This window comes from Anopheles merus, chromosome 2L, assembly GCF_017562075.2.
Source record: "Anopheles merus strain MAF chromosome 2L, AmerM5.1, whole genome shotgun sequence".
In the NCBI taxonomy this organism is placed as follows: Eukaryota; Metazoa; Arthropoda; class Insecta; order Diptera; family Culicidae; genus Anopheles; species Anopheles merus.
The window spans coordinates 29,952,869-29,973,366 of NC_054083.1; the positions used below are offsets into that span (position 1 = coordinate 29,952,869).

The 20,498-nt window shown below is 47.2% G+C and overlaps 3 protein-coding genes across 6 annotated transcripts in view; 2 read left to right on the forward strand and 1 right to left on the reverse strand.

The window, feature by feature from the left end:
• Positions 1 to 9,608, reverse strand: part of LOC121592075 (diacylglycerol kinase 1) — an 83,672-nt gene extending 74,064 nt beyond the window's left edge. For 2 of the 3 annotated variants that reach the window (XR_006004635.1, XM_041913345.1), the window contains exons 1-2: positions 9,443 to 9,602; positions 6,701 to 7,249 (exon numbers count right to left, since the gene is read on the reverse strand). The gene's annotated coding sequence lies outside the window, so the exon portion shown is untranslated. Of the gene's footprint in view, positions 1 to 6,700; positions 7,250 to 9,442 lie in introns of all 3 variants that reach the window. The other variant, XM_041913346.1, reaches the window with a different exon arrangement.
• Positions 9,609 to 16,794: 7,186 nt separating this feature from the next.
• Positions 16,795 to 19,300, forward strand: LOC121593986 (gram-negative bacteria-binding protein 1). The gene is made up of 6 exons (XM_041916818.1): positions 16,795 to 17,069; positions 17,138 to 17,598; positions 17,689 to 17,831; positions 18,303 to 18,472; positions 18,579 to 18,967; positions 19,035 to 19,300. Exons 1-6 carry the CDS (start codon positions 16,955 to 16,957, stop codon positions 19,236 to 19,238), a joined length of 1,482 nt encoding a protein of 493 aa, XP_041772752.1. The 5' UTR covers positions 16,795 to 16,954; the 3' UTR covers positions 19,239 to 19,300.
• A 91-nt stretch (positions 19,301 to 19,391) lies between these two features.
• Positions 19,392 to 20,374, forward strand: LOC121593987 (general odorant-binding protein 67-like). Of its 2 annotated transcripts, none has more exons than XM_041916819.1 (5): positions 19,392 to 19,484; positions 19,561 to 19,710; positions 19,794 to 19,955; positions 20,018 to 20,122; positions 20,189 to 20,374. In XM_041916819.1, exons 1-5 carry the CDS (start codon positions 19,410 to 19,412, stop codon positions 20,291 to 20,293), a joined length of 597 nt encoding a protein of 198 aa, XP_041772753.1. In that variant the 5' UTR covers positions 19,392 to 19,409; the 3' UTR covers positions 20,294 to 20,374. The 2 variants fall into 2 exon arrangements, with proteins under 2 accessions (XP_041772753.1, XP_041772754.1); XM_041916820.1 differs by having other exon boundaries at positions 19,399 to 19,484; positions 19,566 to 19,710.
• Positions 20,375 to 20,498: the final 124 nt, after the last annotated feature.

Consider the following 20,498-nt stretch of genomic DNA (forward strand, 5'->3'; position numbering starts at 1 on the left):
TTCATTCATTTCATGGATGAATCTCGTAAGCCAAATTTATGGGCCATTTTACCTATATTCAATTGTACTTCCGAAGGAAGTACTTGCCCTATTTTATTTTCACTTTTGCATTTAGAACTCACTGCTGTCAACCTTTGCAGCTGCTTTCCGTTACGATGACGCAGCAGAAATTTAAAAAACCCACTATTAACTCTATCTATTCTGGTACCACTGCTGCCGAATGACAGCACAAAAGCTCACCAACGAATAAAGTAAATTTTAATAAGCAGCACCGTTTTGTGTTTTTATATGAGCCCAGCACATTGCCGGTGACGGCTGAATCAAAAGTAAAATAAACCCAACAAAGCGGGCCAAAGTGTTAAAAAGCTTCCAGCGGTCGCACCCAGAGTCGAAACGAAATCAGTGCCACAAAATAATACGATACAATGGTCCTTCTACCGCCAACCACCACAATTGCACCAAAAATGCCGGCGGCACCATAATGAAATGCATTCACTTTCGGTACGAATGGAGTCCTGGTTGCCTTCTGGTCTGGTGCCGCAGTAGCAGCAGTAGCACAGAGCTACAATGACTGCTTCTACCCTCTTTTGCACTCGCTCTGTGCTGCCCCGCCTGCTGCACCAAGCGAGCGCCGAGCAGAGCTCGCCAAAGTCAGGTTCAGTATGTCGCCCTAGAAAGTGCGGCAAGCGGCAAAGTCCAATGTCAGGACCGCGTTGTCGGCTGCCATTTGCTCGCTAAGGACGCACACAGACACACTGTACAGCTGGTGGCGTCGTCAAGCGTCCCGGTTTTCGTGCGCGGCATAAACTCGTTTCGTTAGAACTTTATAACTCCCGCCGCAACCGGCCAGCCCACGACATAAAAATGTTGGAAAACGGGCAAGGCAGCCGTTCTTCGTGGAAGGAGACTTTCTTTCAGAAAAGAATAAAAAATAAAAGCGAACGTAATGGTCGATCCATCCGCACGTCGGACGTTCATTATAAGCGACTGCCAGACACATGGTCGCTTGCGCTTGCAGCCAGCATCAGACGGAACAGTTGTGGCCGGTTGTGTTGTCGCCCACACGACCCCGAGGCAAAAATGCACATATACCAATGCTGCAGCGATCATTGTTACCCGTTGTCCTGCATTCTCTGACGCGGCCGATGACGTTTATGGGAGTTTTCTTGAGCAATCGAGCAGAAATGGTCGAACGAGTTTTCGAGAACACTGCACCACATCTCGACGATCCACCATCCGCATCCAGTCAGAGAGCTCGATGGAAAGGTCGGCTCGAGTGCTTTTGGGGACGAAAAGACTATTTGACGTAAATTGGCAACCGACCCTCGACTTGAGAATGGGATGATAAGAGCGTGGAGGTGAAGATACATCTTAATCTCCCTTTCTAGCATTCTTCTTCATGGCCGAAGCAAGAAGAGCATAAGAAGGCGACCACCAACGGCTCCAAACAGCTTCCGATCGTCCGTCACGTTGTCGAACGTTGATTTGGTTCGACATGGATGGAGAGCACAGCAGAGTAGCGAGAGTGCCAATAATGTGTTTTGATGCAACAAGGAGCATCGAACGGTTCCTTACCTTTCTGTGGCATTGCTGAACAATAATAGAACGGATAGGAACATTGGACTGTATTGCTTAGCCTGTCACTTGGTTCCAACTCGATGATTGTAACGATTTTGCTCTGGTTAATGGATATCTTGAGCTTGTGTTCTTACCATTGCCCCCGACGGATTCGTTGAGCGGGCGTTTCAAATTCTTCAATTGCTCGATTTGAACATAAAATAGGAACGTTTAGTACGCTTGGATTGGAATTCCCAGACCCTCCCCAGACAGGTAGATTTTTATGTATGTTGCATAAACAATCGCTTCTCTCCCTCGCGTGGCTTATACTGATTAAAAAGTTATCACACCAGCATGTGTGCCTGTGCCAGGTGGAGTGGGAGTGGTCTGTCCGGTGGAACGATTTATTATACGTTAGGGTAGGGCCCACCGGCACGCCACTCAAAGTGGGTCATACGTCGTAGAGGAAAGCCTCTGATGTTCGAGTTCAGTCGGTGACTTCGGCTACAACTGTCTCAAGTTCATGCAACATCAATAAGAAGTTCAATACGCGGGCTAGGAGAGCGCCCCAGCTTTCTTAACAAGCACAAGCTTATTTTTTAATGAAGGAAACTTTTCGGCAACCTACAACTCTATCGCACTTAGTCTGCTTCTTTGAAACTTCCTGGCCCTCTCACACTCACTCTCTTTTTATGTTTTCGTGAAGCATAGCAAACTCGTCTAGAAAACTTTATCCGAAACAAATCTGTAAGCCTACCAACACACACACACATACAAATAATAAACATGACACATAACTTCTTGCCCAGGATGAGCTAATCGCTCCCGCCGTGTGACAGTGTCGTCTTTGACTTTACCTTTATCCTTTACACATCCACACACACATACACACACAGACATGAATTGAACATACGTTCCCTGGCAGCAACAACCAAACCGTGCTACCCCGTGCCAGCTTTATCATACAAAAGTTCACCTGCTTTTTTGCTGTAGGATTTCTTTTTCAATACGTGGCACCATTTTCACAGCGACAAAGTACATCCAGGGCAGCAAAACAAAAAAAACGGTTGGAACAAATAATACGATGCAATCAGAAACTTGTGCAAACATACACGGGACGGGAGTGCAGCTCGGCGTACCGGCGTACTCCTGGCACCGAATCGGCCCAGTCACTCCTTTGCTTCTTTATTCATTGTTTCATTTACATTTTGCACCGATATGCACCATCGCGCGTCCCACTCGGGGAAGGTAAACCCGTTTGGTCGGGACACGGGCAGCATCAGTAGCAGCATCATCTTGCGAAACACCGGAACACGCCCGGAACTGTGTGTGCATTTCGGTATCGGGGCACCATGGAGCGACAACATTTGCATACTTTCGATGCGAAACAAAACAATGATTGCAAATGAAGTTCAATCGCAAACAGTCGATGCAGTTGGGATTGCTAAATGGAGTAGTGGTGGTATATTGAGGTGTGTGGTCACCCGGTGGTGACGGAAAAAAATGCGCCCATGTCCATGCCAGGTTACCCGGGCTCTGAGTATTACAAAGTTGCGGTACGGTAGCGTACGATAAGCACGAGTCGCAATCGATTCCAAAACGATTCGATAAAAGTAGGTTCATTATGAAACAAACAGTACTCTTTGACGCTAAGATGATCGCGTTTGAGTTCCAGATCCAGATACGGCACTGTAAGCGAAACACGAAACTCTTCGAGAAGTGTTTACATTTTTACAAATTTTTTTAAAGTCATTTGTATGGTGTATTTCTTCTTACGTGATGTTCTAGGACTATATAATGTCCAGTTGATGTAACTGTTTTGTCAGCTTGTTCTACTGACACCGCCTGACATCTGAGTAGACCACGTTAAGACCTGGGTATAATGATAGAGTGGATGCTCTACCTTCAAGCCACCCACAGCAGACTGGGCATGAGATCTTGAGCGTGGTTAATTGTACCGGTAGATGGAGTTAAATCATTGGCTACGTCGCTAGATCCTTTAGAGCTACTACTCTAACATTTTCCAAAATTTGAAACATGATCCTGCTACAGAACATGACCTTATCATTTGCAGAGTTTGATGTATCATCACGAGCATCACACGTTATTCAGATAATCGTACTCGACGTATTATGTTTTACATTGACAGAACACCGTGGTGGTTATTTCGCAATTTTAATAAAACTTTAATTATAACCATATTCTAGAAAAAGTTCACAAAAGACAGAGCACAACACTAAGTCAGGGGTGTCCCAACTTTTCAGTTCACCGGCTACATTACGAGGGCCATTTTGACGTCACCCTTAGGTAATGGGTGAACTTTTAAATCTCTTTCTGATAATAAAATGCGAACTACATAGGGTAAATGTACCAGTATTAGGCAGGTTAGTGCAGCAGTTTAGCCAAAACTGCTCCTACATTTACAATTTTTATTACTTTTCATGAAAGTGACTTTATTTTGAGCGATAAACTGTCGTATTATGTTGTGCTATTTTTATTTGCCGATTTTAATGTATTTTTTAGAGATATTCGTGAAAATGCAATCACTGTTTTTGTTCCTATATTCGGCAGCTTGGTCCTATTTCCGGTAGGCTGTGCTCCTAATGTCGGCAACGCGAATATGGGTCGGAAAATGTTTTAATTAATGCAAACAGATAGACAAAAATGTTCAAAACAGTTTTACACTCTCACTTTCCTAAGACTGGTGTTGAAGAGTACTTAAATTATTAATTTGGTCGTGTCCATTTTGGTGATTTTGAGGGCAGTTTTTACTGTCGCTTTGATGTGAATTGTAAAATAAGTAGGCGTTGAAGAAAAGAGAAAGTCTGGCGGCTGCAAAGTACGGCTCGGGCTGGCTCACAAATTATTATTTTTCTCTAAAATTATTGGATTTTTTACAGTGAAATCTTGTTCTGGTCATGTTTTAAATGATTATTGACTAAAATTAAAAGTGTGTTTTTGTTTAAAATTTCGGCAGGCGCCCACAGTAGTTATCTGTCAAAAATCTGTATTTATCTATTTTCGGCAGCATTTAAAGTGAATAATTACCTGTTTTTCGTGATTTTAAAATTTCAACCAGGCTAGAGTAAATTCTAAAACCATAGAATATTTCATAAAAACCACACTTTCATTGGTTTACTGTTCTGGTTCTCTTAATAATGAAACCTGCCGAACTATTGGCTGACAGCAAATCTGCCGAAAAACTGTGAACTCTGCACATTTTGTTTGATATTTTGATAAATATGCAAGGAAATGATGTGAAACTTCGTATAAAAATAACAAATGAGCATATTTATATGTAAAAAATATGTTTTGAGACTAATTTCAACGCGTTTTTGCGTAAGTACACATTTTTAGTTACCCTGCCGAAAACAGGTACACTGCCGAATACTGGTACAGTTACCCTATATCAAATTTCTTCTGCATTCTATTATTAAAGCTTGATTTTCATCTCTTCAAGTGTCGCTTCTGGGCCTTAGTGTGGAGACCGTTGCTCTAAAACATTGCCCATGTGCATCTACCCGAGAAAGATATTTTCCCAATTTATTCTGACTTATATTGAAATTATTGCGCCCAGTTCTGGGTACACGCCGTACATTGACATCAATTCCTAATTTACAGCATACTGAGTTCGTTCGGGTAATCAATATGTACATTTTGCCACCACTGTTGTTCACCTCATGCCTTTCAACATTTGGTCAGCCCTCTATGTGTGTGTGTCTGTTATGAGAAATAATCATCTCCCGCACCGAACACAACGCGCTTTTAAGCACAATTAGGTCGGCAAATTAATTGCATTCCTAGCCAGGCAGTCTGCGGCCAAAGAACACCCCCGTCCCCTGAAACCACTAATAAATGCCGAACGGCACGCTCTAATGCAATTATTTTGCTATTGAACTTTTCACCCGCATTTGGGTGTGGTTTGGGGAACAATTTGCGACAACAAAATGCGAATTTCATCCGCACACTCTGCTCCGAACACACAACAAAAACTTTTGAAAGACGAGGACGAGATCCTAAAAAAACACTTATTTTACTTACAATAGGGAAATGAATATTCGGGTGGCCAGAATGGGACCATCCTTATCGAAAAAAATGAGAAGAAGCAATGCTGTCTTGTGTTGGGTCTGTTTTTTTAAAGGATCTTTCCATTTGCTTCTTGACACACAGTGCGAAAGACGGCGTACTATTATATCGACTCCATTTCCGGAAAATACAACGGCAAATGGAAAGCACGATAGCACGTTTCTGTCGAATTTAATAACGAGAAAAAGTGGTTCGATTTCGAAGCCCTCGTCACTCACACACACACATACTGCGATTCGGCAAAGCATAATGCTGGGCTCTATTTCGTATCTCTATCGTCCTTTACTGCGAAGCGCTTTTTTGGAGCTTCGTGGAACAGAAATCCTGCAGCCGGCATCAAATCCATCCCGGCCAATGGTCGTGCACAGGGGGTAAGGTAACGGAGCTGATCGGGGAGCCGCTGGAGTGGATGAAAATTTAATAACATTGGAATTTGTAACATGCATTCCTTCCCCTATCCCTTGATGCTGCTGTCCTACATACTAGAATCGGATGTCTGACATGTTTCTATATCGCGCGGATTTGTTTTAACTGTGATAGAATGCCACAAAAGCAGTGCAAGGTTGAGAAATTAGTAGAAGCACGCTCCTGTCTTTACCCTCCAGACGACAAGACACAGTTCGACAGTCAGCTTGACAGACCTGTGTTTGTGTCTTGCGCTCGTTTTCGCTTGGTGCGCTGGCGTACCCTGCCGCATCCGGTTGCGTATGGGGTTGCGATAAGCTTAAACTTTATCTTTCGCTTTCCCGCGCACAGCACCACGCGCTCAACCATGGACGAACCGCGGTGGAGGTGACCCCATGCACAAGTTATCAGCCCGTTTCAAGCGACGGTAAACAATAAACACGATCCGCAGTGTAGTAAAAAAACGCGGCTTGTGTTCGCTCCCCTTACTTGTTGTGTGTCTTTTTGTCTACGGGAAACACGAATCTGTACTTTATCTTGATGGCATTCGTCAAGATGGGTTTAAAAAAAATGGCTCTGGATGGCACCGGCCCCAAATAGCAATTTTACGGCAATCTTTCGGGAGGAGAGGGATTGTATTTCGAGCCCTTACCTTGTGTGTTATTTGCTCGCTGGCAATGATTGCTGCTGGCTCGGCTTTTTTCCCCTGTTTCTTTGCTGGGTTGCCGAGGCCGGTCCGTTTGCCGATCCGCTCACTTCACGTCCAGCCAGCTGTAGCTTGGCGAGATCGGGACTACTTTCTGCACACTTTCGCACACGCGACCGTCGCAGCAGTAGCCAACGCTCATGGCGTTCGCTTCGTCCCGCTAATCTTCAAACGTGCAGCTCAACCTTGATGATGTTGATGATGATGATGATGCACCAGCACCACTGATTCACGGCCAGAATTCGGATAAACGCCTCGAGATGTCACACACACACTCACTCAACTTGATACGTAGAACACGAAACTCGAAAGGGCGGCAACTTCGTGCGCTATTAAAGCCACCCAAAAAGACACCCTTTCTCCCTTTTCCCTTTTTTCACTTTATGCACACACTTACACACTTTTTGCACACCTATCCTACCCACTGCCCGCTACATTATCAGTTTCATGCTTTAATGCTGCGTGTAACCGGCTTGCCGAAGGTGTGGAAAAAACCTACACTCCGTTTTGAGGGGGAATACAGTGGAAAAATGATCGTGAAAATTAAAGGTGTCAGAGAGACAAGCCAGCGGAATCAAAGTGTAAACCGAATCCGAATCATCCATCAGCGGCATACGGGGGATCTGACACTTTTGGCATCGTTCGGGTTAACAATCCGTAGAGCCGTTTTTTGTTTCCGTTTTTCTTTTTTCAACCCATCGCTACAGGGTTTCACGACCCAGCTGGAACATCTTGGCAAAACATCGAAAAATGGATTTCAACAATATCAAGAGTAACTCGATTGAACTTTTTCTTCCTGGACACACAATGTTGACAATGTAGAAATGGGATTTTCCTGATTGAAGACGAAGCTTACAATGTAAAGCTAGAGACTGAGAGAAACCCTGTGCATTCGGTGATAGAAATCACATTTCAGTTTTTCCGCCAGATTTTCCCTTTTTTTCTCTTCAACTTCAGAGCACTTAACGCATCACTCACACACACACACACACCGATCTCAGTTAGGGATTGTTTTTCACAAGGCGATTTGTTTGTACTAAAAGCTGGTCCCGAAACTGGACACCGGTTTATTTTATCCGGGTTGTTTGTATGTACGTGTGAGTACGTCTGTGTGTGTGTTTGTAGATCGAAAGAATTCGGTTGAAGAGAGGAAAAATCCCTATTCTGCCCAAACAGTAGCGCACTTAACTGTACCACGAAGCATTCGGGTTTTCCAGGGAGAGGGTTTGGCTTAAGAGGGCAGGTCAACCAACAAACACAGGCGGAGCGGGGGCCAAAAAGACCCAAACCTCAGTGGCCTGAGTGACGTCGCCATACTCGAGGTCATGCCCGGTTTCACTGGTCGAGGTGTGGAGGTGTTTTAGAGGGGAAAGGAGGGAAAACAACCGAAAATACAACACAACGAAAAAACTCAAACCTCTAGCTGATGTAAACACTGGACGGGGTTGGTTGGAGTATCCCCAGAACAGAAAGAGCAGAGGAAAGGGTTGGAGAACTTTGTTCTCTCCCTCTCCCCTCCCGCCCCCTTCCCACTCGCCATCGACCGTTTGATGTTCGGGCTGTTTGATTTCGGTAGTCATGGCGGCACTGCACCCTGCACCCATCGCTCCACTCTCACCAATGCTTTTGGCCACTTGTGTTTTCGCTTGTTTATGGTTTCAAGAACACGCCCCGGTGTGCGCACTTTCGCGCTTAGCACAAGATCATCCCCAACGGCGTTCGGCGATCGAAAAAAAGAAACAATTCGAAAGGGAAAACGAGCGTAACACGCGGGGGCAAATTGAAACGGAACACCTGACCTACGAGCTGCGAGCTGCGATGGGCTCTCTCCGACGGGTGACGGCTACTAAGATGGATTGCACATTTTCATCCAAGTACACGTAGACACACATGATGACCCGCGCGCTGTGGTGGAAGGTGAAAGGAGGGGGGGAAGGGACGAATAGAAAGAAAAAACCGCGCCAGTACAGACGCGCCGGGCTTAAATTTCTCGGTCCGATCGCGCCGTACCTGCCGGTCGGTTTGGGGTCCGCCGCACCAAACACGCGCTTACGCGAACCCTTCGAATCGGATCCATATGGTAGCTTCCCCGTTCCCGTTCCCGTCACCACACACAGCACTGCTACAAACAAACGCGCGCGCTCGTGGTGAAACGGAAACCGAACTACACGCGCACACACCGTTTGATGTGAAATGCGAGCAAAAGCAAAATAGGTTGCAGATGTTCCCGTCCGGCACACCGGAATACAAATAGATGACACCAGCAGCAGCAGCAGTAGCAGGAAAGAGAGAAATAAAAAAACGGATAGATACGCGCGAACGCTCACACAAACACGCATCGCACGCACAAAAAGGGAAAGGCAAAGTTCAGATCGATGATGACGATAAACCGAACCGAAACCGTCCGAGCAACCGATGCAGCGTGTAAATAGAGGCGTTCTTGATTTTGGTGCTAGTTTTCGACACAGGAGACACGTCGGCTGCGGCACCTTCATCCATCCCACCAGTCGTTGTACACCATTTTGCAACAATACACACTGCCGCGGTCTTCTTCGATCGTGCCACGCTCTGCAAGGACGTGGGTACGCTCTTTTCACGTTTGTTCCTCAGTTGACCGGTAGCCCTCGGGAAACCGGTAAACCTTCGCTTGTCGCACACCGAAACACAAGAAATAACCCGAAAACGCACCGTATTGCTTCCAGCTGACCAGAGCAAAATGGCCCAGAGTGTCGAAAGCAGAATTGCACACCGTTTGGTAGACACGCTCATACACACACACGCACACACACGAACACTCACACGCTGCAGCACTGTCTAAGCCCCAAGAAGCGCAACCGATCGCGGCAACCATTCGTAGTAAACTGGAAGAGCGAGAGCGTTAGACGGAGCTTACTAGATTACTATAGGAGCGGCGCCTTTCTTCACTGCTCGAAAACCAGCTGCTCGAACACGGCCAGCGCGCGCGTTCCCCTATTCGCGCGAAGATAAAATGTGCGTGCGAGCAAACCCGAGCGGCTCACAGAGAGAGAGAGTGAGCGAGAGAGAGCGAGTTGTCCCAACTCTCTAACACGTACCATGCGTTCGGGGCATTCCCCTGCAAACATGTGTCCGTCCGTGTGCACGTGTGTGCGGGTGTTAGATGCTAACAGGAGCACAAACGCAACGCAACCCGGTAACCATCAGGACGGCTTTTTTTCCCCCAGGCGGTGGCCTTACGTTCGGCGAGGATACAGAATGGCGTCTGTTTTGTTTGTGTGCTGCGTGTAACCAAACAGGGTCTACAAAATCGAATAGAAAAAATGCAATGGAACACAACGAGCTGTGTGTTTGCGTGTGCGCGCGTGCGCGCATAAACCATCGTTTCGTTGCTCATGGTTTCGGGTTTCGGGATTTTCACGTGCTGCTGTCCGTCCGCGTCGGGTCCGGGTCGGGTTGTTGTTGTCGTCGGTGGGTTGCGACCGCGACCACGCTTCTGTTTACACACGGTGCTGATATGACGGTAGCAAACGTGACGTGCGTGCGTGGACGGCCGCTTGCACTAGCCGGCTTGAGGATAGCTTGCAGGAAGAGAAAGAGAGAGAAAGAGAGACGCCGACGACGACGACGCCAAGAAAACCAATAGATGTGGTACCCTTTGTTGAGGAGGCCACAGCTTATCAGTGATATGTTGCTGTAGCGCATTTCATACAAAACACCCAAAGCGATAGAGGGAGAGACCTTTTTGACACTTTCTTTAGGCGATGTGTGTTTTTCTTTGTGTGCGTTTCGGGCGAAGGGGAGGGAGCCGGGGGGGACTGTATGGAAGTAACAAGATATGCAAAGTTGTTGCAAAAGAGAAGCCTTTACTGTTCTGCCCGCAGATTCAAAAAAAAAAACCGAGACCAAAACCGTCCCAATGGTAAACATCGCAAAACCATTGTCCTCTTACTTGGTTGGTTAAACAAGGGAACGACGAAAGACGCGTAGCGGTGTGGGTAAAGGATCAATCGTACGTCAAAATAGTATGATGTAGACACTTTTAATGATAATCATTGATCGGGGTATTAAACCTGTCTATTTGCTATTGTTTGGTTGGATGTCGGAATAGCAAGTATGTAAGCTCTTCTATTTCCGATATGCAACCAGTAAACGTGAATATTGAAGAATTGATAATCTCGAAAAGCATGATAAAGAATTCCAATATCCATAAAATAAAATGCTTCAATTCTAGAATCAAAATGTCTACAATCAAAACAAGAGGACTATCCTATCAAACATCATGTTAACAGATTCCAGATTCCATATGGCACCCAGATTGCACAACCGTAGCAGCCATGTTTGACGATCAGCAAAATAACAGGCCCCAAAACTTTAACCCAATACCTACACCTAGCGCAAGTTGACGAGACAATAGCAAACAAAAAAAAAAATATAAATATACATGCATTTCTTGAACGACATTTACCCACCCGGAACACCAACAATGCTTCCCTCGAACTTCGTCTTCAACTTCCCATTACACCAGACTTCAATGTCTATGACGTCATGGCCCCTTTAGATCGTTACACTCTATTTCCTGCCAATCCTGCCCAGCTTTTCCATTTCCAACTTCCCATTTTACGCCACGCTAAAATACTACACCAACACAAAAACACATACAGACCATTTTGGGCGACGAAGTAGTTCCGTACCAGCACCGGGTCGGAACTTCCGCGTCAGGACATTATTCCGCGCGTCCTCACATTTGCCATTTATGTCTCTATGTGTGTGTGTGTGTGAGGCGTTGAACTGATGGCGTAATAAATTTTGCTTCCAGTGCTTCTGCCCCTTCTTCTCCCCTCACCAAAGGAGTGTGCTTCTGTTTTGCCCTTTGGTATAATCAACGTAGTGGTTTTCTTACTCCTGTTTTTTTTTCTTTCTAAAAGCGTGGCGCCTCCATCTGTGCCTACTTGGATGGGAGTATTGAGAGCTTGCTGGCGTGAATGTGCGTATGTACGATTGCACGTGGATGGTGGGGATACCGCGAACTCGCCCGAAGGTGAATCGCCCCAGCGAACTCCGGAAAGACCTCTCCAGACAGTGGCTGATGGAAAGAAAGGGTGTGGAAAGGTTTTTGCACTCGTATTTGTATGCATTCCTTCATGCCAATAGTGTAGTCGTTTGCATTTGTAATTCGACGTATCTTCACAACGCAAAGGAAATAAAGATATAAGATCAAACATTATTCTTCAAATTTTCCTAACGATATTGATGATCTCGATAAAATTTGCATGCTTCACATATTACATTACTGAGGAAAGGCCACCAGAATAAACTCTAAAACTCTCCGACAATGTTCAACACTAACTTAGTCAACTACAGGAAGAAGCGAGGAGTTAAAACTTTCTCCAAAAATTTTACGCCAAACAAATGATCCGACCAGCGAAACTTTTGCAAACTTTGTCAAGATCATTCCCGAACGGACACGTCCCCCCGAGGGCCAGAATAATGCTCCTGCCCTTCAACTCTGCGTGATTCCCATTAGTTGTGACATCGCGTTCAACCGTTAAGCCTCCTTTACGGGTGAATAATTTACAGCAAAGTAAGCAAACATAATTACCGCCACAAGTTGTTGAAAAGCTCTATCGCCGTACCTTGTCCGTGTATTCCATCTAACCCATGGCTGGCCCGTGTACATCGTGTCCACAGTGCCCTAGGGTTTGGGGACACACGCTCGCGCCCCTGTGTACTCCAATCACGGATCCACCTTTGACCCTCAGCCGACAGCAACGATGACAGATCGGCCGTGGCTGGGCCACGAAGGCCATCGAGCGATTGATGGTGGCCCGCCGCGCTCGGTCATTAGCAATAACCACTCCTCCGCCGGAATGCCAACAAAGTGTGTGGCAATCAGCGTTCATCCATGTGGATGGCTACACACACACACACACGCTGTCAACGGAGCATCATCGGCCTATTCCGAACATTCGCCACCAGCCTGGCGAGATCCGTCCTGTTGCTTGGGTGATTATAAACTATCTAACCTGATTTTGGGACCGAAACATCCAGCCCCTGCACGATATTTATGAACACTGTCGCGCTGAATCGATGACACCCTTCAATCACAGACACGGCGGGAATCGGAATCGAAATGATGCCTTCAAGAGCCTCCCGGCGCCCGCGGGGAAGGCAGATAACGCGTTTCGGATCCTACCGATTGCACACGCCCGCCGTACTATACCGTGCCTAATGACTAGATTTCTTTATTATCCTGCCATCACGGACGTTCGCCTGTCCGCGTCCTTACGAAACCCCCTAAAAAGTAAATCAACACCCCCTTGGCCTCTCCTACCGAGCCGCGCCAAAACCGCTCAAACCCAGCGATGGCCAACCGAGTGGGGTGAGGTTATCGATTTTTCCACACCCGCACCTTTTTCGGCTCCACCGACCCGGGAGGGCGGGAGGGGCGAGCATCGATCGGGTGGTGGGATGATGGTGGTTGTGGCGCCTATTGCTTGGGAGCTTTGTTTGCTTGTTGCGCCCCACTCCGACCCACGGACTCGATTTCGCTCGATGACGTCATTCGGCACTGTGATGGGCGCTGGTGATAGTGAAGTTTTGCTTTCAATGGAAGAAATTAGCATTTCTATGGAAGCTGCCCCGACAAACGACAGCGACGCCGACGGCCGAAGTGTGGGGCGTGAAATTGCCATCGACATTGGGGGGAGGGGAAGAAATGCCGGAAGCATTGTCCTTTGACCTTCGCCTCCAGCACGCCCCCGGTTTGGTCTTGTGCATTTTGGCCGTTGGAACGGGTGGGTTGGGGGGGGGGGGCATGGGAATGATTGAAATCGACAGTCGGCGACTTGGGAGGTTTGAGACTAGGAATGGTGAGGGAAGGCGGGAAGAGGAGTAAATTATAACACGCCCGTTTGGGCTTTGGAAAGGGGCACGAATCGTTGGGTGTATCGTAGGATAACGGCTCGGTCGTAGATAACTAGCAAGCGCTGTTCGCAAACCATCGACCATCCGTTACGCGTAAGGAATGGGTTTACCGATTGACAAGGATGATGCAGAAGGGATAAAGTTTTAAAAACACATTAAACTGATACAAAAGGAAAGGAAAAGAAGATATTAAGGTCAGCAAAACAGCTGGTTGTGTAACACATGTATAGCAATCACGATCGAGGAAGGGTCTGCTTTAAAATAGCATAAGATGGAATTAGAACAGCTTGACTGACAAACAGCCTAATATAAGACCCTCCCAATCCAAGACTGAACAGACTATTAGAGTTAAACATCACCATTTGAGAGACTACTCCCTTAAATTTTGAGGAAGATTAAAAAGGATAACGTAAGGGTAGGCTTATGCATGTAACGGTAAACTAAGAATGTACTAAGTCTGTCTTGTCTAAGTGCTCCAATGCTCCCATACTCGATGTTTCCCCACACTGGCCATCAAAGCTGGTGACCAAGACCAAGACCAAACTCCCAGGATTGTCCTCCCGAAACACGTTCTGCCTCATTTCCGCTGTCATTCTTTGGCGTTTACATCACCTCCCAGTGTCCCAACGCCCCCGGAACCGACCATCGCATGGCGATGTTTTGCAAAGTAAACCACACTTTTGTCGGTTGTTTGCTTAAGTAAAAAATAACGCACAGCGTGAACACAAAAACCTAAGCTTAATAAACTTTCCACACAATGCTTTACGCGTCGTTCGTCCCATAGACCCGACCGCGGGTACGCACCTTCGCAGTAAGCACGCGCTGTTCATTTCCGGAAATTGGCCAGGAAACCTTAGTGGGCGATCTCTTGGTGAGGGGGGAGAGGCGGAAGTTTTGAGCCCATCCTGGCCGGTGACTGGCGACAACGACGACGACGACTCCTCTGCGCCAGTTTCGGTCGACTAATTAACATCTTGTTTACTCAACGCAACCGCCAACTCCCGGTACGGCGGTGACCCAAGCGTCCATTTTCGACAGCCGGGCGGTGGAAGTGGATGGCTGTATTTCAGGATTACTGCCAACGGGTACACGGGTACACAAACGCCCGGCCCGTTTTGTTTACTTTGGTTTGTTTGGTTCTGGATAGGGAGGTGCATGTGTTTTTGTGTTTTTTATCATACGCTCGCTTCATTGCGCCGTTCTGTTCTGGCGCGTGCTTCCGTTGCCATTCGTTCCTTTGTTTTTTAATTCCGCACGTGTGTCCTCGGGGCATTCCAGGTCCCCACTGGTCACTGGCCTTTCGGCAAGCGCGTTTTGTCTCAACTGGTGTTTTGATCACATCTCCAAATCCCCTTCGGTACACCAATTGCGGTCAAACGACGACTCACTTTTCAGCTCGAATGTTTGCCGAATCCGTCCGGCGTTTCAGCCACGTGCCGTCCTGTTTCCCAGTTCCGTGCAGGGTAATGAATTTATGGCTTAATTCTTCGACGATGGGATGTGTTCGAGCTGCTGCTGGGGTAGCATTAATAAATTATACCATTGCCATACGCCTGTCGGGGCTGCAGTCGAGCTTTCGGTGAGGGCGTGCAGCACGGACCAGGTCGGGCCACTCCATGTGCGGAGTGTTTACAGACTTTTCACACACACAAATATTTCCACTTTGATATGCTTTTTTCTTTGCACGCCTTTGTTGCGCTCTCCATCTCTCCTTCTCCTTCTCTGGCTGTGGTATTTATTTCGATTAACTTATCACGGCAAAATGAATGGCCTCGCGTATAATTGCGTTATGAAAGGTTTGTTTCCAGCGGGAGCATCTCGCTGAAGAAGTGTAGCATTTGTTTTAATTAATGAAATGGAGTGTTCAATCTGAACCGTGCGGTTGGCGGTTGTTGAAGAACAGTTCAGGTTTCCTGCGGCGTAGCAAAAAACGGTTGCACAGAACGGCCACACATAATCAACGGAAAAGCGTTAGCGAAGGTTACAGTTGCCGTACAACTATGGTAAAATATTTAAGCGCTGTTTAATTGTAATTTCTCTTTGAACTCAAACAAAGCATATACATAATTTCAAGCATCACTTATGCGCCTCAGGAAACATATCCATCGGCGGTATGCAATGATTGGTTTTGGCGTATATTTGGTAAAAGCTGTTTCGTTGTCGTTGTATGTTGCGGTCATGTAGTTTGTTGGCTTTTAAACTATTCAAACTACATGGAAATAATATCAAGTCGAGTGTTCATAGAGATATGGTAGCGTTACAGACCACTGCTAACCGGTATTTATCGATTTCAGAAACATGTTGGTCAATAGCGGTAAACAATGTGGCCATTTTGTTGAGGAATAGATACTGTCCAACTTTTAGAAGACCTCATATATATTGAGCTCACGCTTGTTCGACATGTCTAAGGGTACCGGTAGATTGTTTGGTAATACCAATGTCCCCAGAAGTTCAGATAACCGGTGATTTATTTAAAGCAGGCCACCAGATGGAGTAGGGCTTTATCGGAGATAAAAATATATGTGATCAGGGGTTGGTTTTGTACTTAAGAAAACATAGCGTTATTAATGTAAATTGATGATCCTCAAACAATTAAAAAAATAAGGGCAAAGTGGTGTTTCATACGTATGTATAATTTTGCAAGTTTTTTTTTTAGATATCCGGCTTGATTTTTTTTTTTTTTGCAGTAGCACAACCACAGAGTTTCCTCTTCGATGTGTGAAACCAGTTTTTCGAAAAGAGATCGGGGATAGGGGATAGGGAAACATTTAAGGTATCTGAATAACCCCATCCGAATCAACTCTCTTTCTTGGATTGAATGAGACGCTCTGAATATAAAGGTAAATTCCCATGCTGTGCAGCAGTTGTGGCCCCACAAGATGGGGATCCCCCGATAATCATAAAACGCCAAAGAACAGTCTACTTTGCATACCGGTAACATACGGAGAATGAGAGAACTCTCAATGTCACGGTCATTGGGAGCAGCATCACATAGAGCAGGAGCGATCTGATTGTTAGATTGCTTGGCCGAGAATTGGGAGAGTGTCTGAGCGTAAGCGTGCTTGAGAGCGTTGCCTTGGAGATGCATTTCAAGGAAGAGATCTCAACCGGCTTAATTTCTCAAGAGCGCAGCGGGGAGATGTTCAAATCGAAGTCGCGATCGAAACCAGTTTTTGGAGAGCAAGTGTCATCGGCAGTTCTGTTTGTGACACTGTGCGCGAGTGGCAGAGATTACAAATCGACATTCTGTCTGTATTCTGGGTGAAGTTCATCTAGCTCGACACACACACACACACGATGAGGTGGACCTGGGGTTTATTGCTTCTCTTTGTCGGGCAGACGGTGGCCTACACCATCCCGGCGGTACGTTTCGAGTACCCGACAATGCGTGGATTCCGTGCCAGCATACCCGGTAAGCATTCCGAATCAAAAGCCCCGGAGTTTGTGAAGTGAATTCTAGCAGTTCAACCCATTCCTTAGATATGCCCGGCTTACAGATGTTCGCATTCCACGCGCGCCTCAACAAACCCTTCGACCAGTTCGAGGAGGGTGATTATACCGAGGACGTAACGGCACCGGACGGGGATGGACGGTGGATGTTCGACACGAACAAACCCGCTCTCCCGAACGGTACCATCATCTACTACTGGGTGTATGTGCAGTTCGCCAACGAGGGCTACTGGCTGACGGACAAGAAGCACACCGTAATTCGTACGAAGGCTACAGTAGCTCCTAAAAGTACGACCACCACCACCACCACCACCACCACCACCGTTAAACCTACGACAACGACGCCTCCTCCCTGTCCACCGACACTTACCACATTCAACGGGGGCCAGCCGACCTGTGCCGGGAAGCTGCTCTTCGAGGACACGTTCGAGCAGGGTTCAAGCTTCGCACCGAAATGGCAGCATGAAGTGCGCATTCCACTGGACACTGATGTAAATGCAACGGAGCATTCCCTGTGGGGAGAAAGAGAGATAGCCCTCTAGCATTACTAAGAAGTACCCAAAACACCCTTCCCATTTCAGTCGGCGGAATTCGTGTCATACCAGAGCTCGCCGGAAAACAGCTACATCGCAGCGGGCCGTCTCGTCATCGTACCGACGCTCGTGACGCAGACCGCGGACTACACCGATGAGCGTATCCGCACAGGAGAGCTGACACTCGCCGGGTAAGAATGTTGTGTTTTGTGTGTAGTTCCTCTACACCTCCTAAGCCTTATCACCTAAGGGTCATGTTTTTCGGTCGCTGGAATCACGCTGTGCGGAAGTCACAATGCACACTTGCCCGACTTGATGTTTGCTCTTGTGTTCTGGGAAAAAAAGTTCACTTCTTGAAGGCACTTGCCATCAATATCACACAGAATTACCACTAAAAACGAGACTTTGCTGGTGTGGAGGAACACTTGCCGCAAACCAGAACCTCATCAACCGCATGATGAGTTGTGATGGTTTGCTGTCAATAGAAGAAGAAAAAAACCCCAAACTAATCAAAGGACGCTTCGACAAACGTCAATTCACACATTCCAAGAAGCCGGTGGCTTTGATCCAAGAAGGCCCATGGCAACCAGTACGTGTCACACAAACAGGGAAGGTTTTTCATCTGCCGTTTCCATTCCCCCACCCCCTTTCCTCCATTACAGCTGCACCTCACCCACCAACAATCCGTACGAATGCCAACGGAAAGCGGCCCGCTCGACGATTCTACCGCCCGTGGTGTCCGCCAAATTGAACACGAAACACTTTTTCCGCTTCCGTTATGGACGGGTCGAGATACGGGCGAAGTTGCCAAAGGGAGATTGGATTTTTCCACGTAAGGATGGCTCATACTCACCGTCGGATGATAGAATTTATTATTATACGACTCTCTCTCTCTCTCTCTCTCTCTCTCTCTCTCTCTCTCTCTCCTCGCCTATCAGAGCTTTACCTACAGCCGTACGAAAACTACTACGGATATGCGGACTACGCCTCCGGCCAGATGTGGATAGCGCACATTCTCGCGAACCGTATGCTAGCGGCTGCCGACGGTAGACAAATCGATGGCCACCGGCTGCGGGGCGGAGTGCTGATCACCAACACCGGACCAGTGCGGTCCGACTTTCTGCGCTCCAACCTGAACGAAGAGCACTTTGCCGATCGGTTCCACGTGTACGGGTTGGTCTGGACGCCGGAACAAATACTGCTCACCGTGGACGGGTTCCAGTACGGTGCGCTGCGCACCAATTTCCGCCAGCACGCCCAGCAGCACAACCTAACGCAGGCCAACCTGTGGAGTGCGGACGCACCGTTGGCACCGTTCGATCGGGAGGTAAGTAGTTTGGATCGGACGCAAATTTTCATCTGGAGCTGACAGGGTCAATTTTCCCCATTTCCAGTTTTACGTATCGCTCGGTGTGGGTGTGGGTGGGGTGAAAGATTTTCCCGACCACTCGCTAACCGGTCCGTCGCGGACGGCTAAACCGTGGAACAACACCAGCCCGAAGGCGGAATACTTTTTCTACCAGAACCGCAACACGTGGTTCCGCACCTGGACCGAACCGGAGCTGACCGTCGATTACGTGCGTGTGTACGCGCTGTAGGGGAGCAGTTTTTTTTTTTTGTGTATGAAATAAAGCATTGTGCTTTAAAGCGGGCCAGATAATTCGAAATTAATGATGGTTGTGACGGGTTTTTACGGGAGAAAATAGGGTAATAGCAACGCTCGCCCTCGACTAGTCAGTAACGAGCTGGTCAAGTGGCCTCAACGCGTAATGCTGCCGTGTAGCTTAGTAGTTGTTGCTGTCATAATCTCATGCAACTTATCGGTTGCAGTGGATGACACTAGGGTAACAAACTAATTTTCTTTCGCCAAAAATATACCAGTACGGTGTAACAATTATTTTGCCATTTTTTCATCTCCAGTACAGCGAAAGCAACTGCAAGCAGCGGCTGGTCAAGTATCGCGAGTGCTGCAGCATGCCCCGGCTGCTGCCGGAGCAAGTGATCGAGAGCTGCCGAGCGCGACCGCTGCCAACCGCAATTCCGGGCGTACCCGACCCACTGCCGGAAAATGTGAGCGTAGCAAAAGATTAAGGTTGAAGTGATCGTTTTTTGCTAGTTCTCGCTCATTCATTCCTCCCTTCAACCCGTGACAGTGTATAGCCGAGTGTGCACTGAACGACACGGGCATCCTATTTAACGGGCAGTTTCGTGTGGAGCAGGCGGTGAAGGCACTGTCCACCCAGGTGCCGAACGATACGCTCACCTGGCAGCACGTCATCGAGGTGGCCTCGAAGAAGTGCTACGTTATAACAGTGGTAAGGTAGCAGAGGGACACACAACACTTTATGGAAGCTTTAGCTCTGTTCTGTGCCTACAGGGCGACACGTTCTATCTGCGCGATGTGGCGAAAAATTTAATATCACCCCAATGCATTCCGTCCTCCTTCCGGTTTCTTCAGTGTACTTTCTCGATCGTGTACAGGGTATGGGTTTGCAATAGCAATGTTAACAAAATGACAACAATTTTACCTTTAAAAAACCGCCAACAGGACTGTCCGGACATCTACTGGAACTACCAGAACGACCAGTGTGGCCAGTTTGTGGTAGCGCTGAACAACTGCCACTACCTGTTCCGTCACATATGGGACATCTGACGGGAGAGAATTGAATAATTTGCGCAGCGAAAAAGAAATAAAATGTAAAGCCAACTGCATTCCCCAATAAAGCAAAACAAAACGTAACAATTCGCTTTTGCGGACTTATTCAAAATGTGCCAATCAAGGCAATTTATCAGCGCTCCTTAGCATTAGCAAATAATAAACACTCTCGTTAAAATATAATCTACCGGTGACTGTGCCT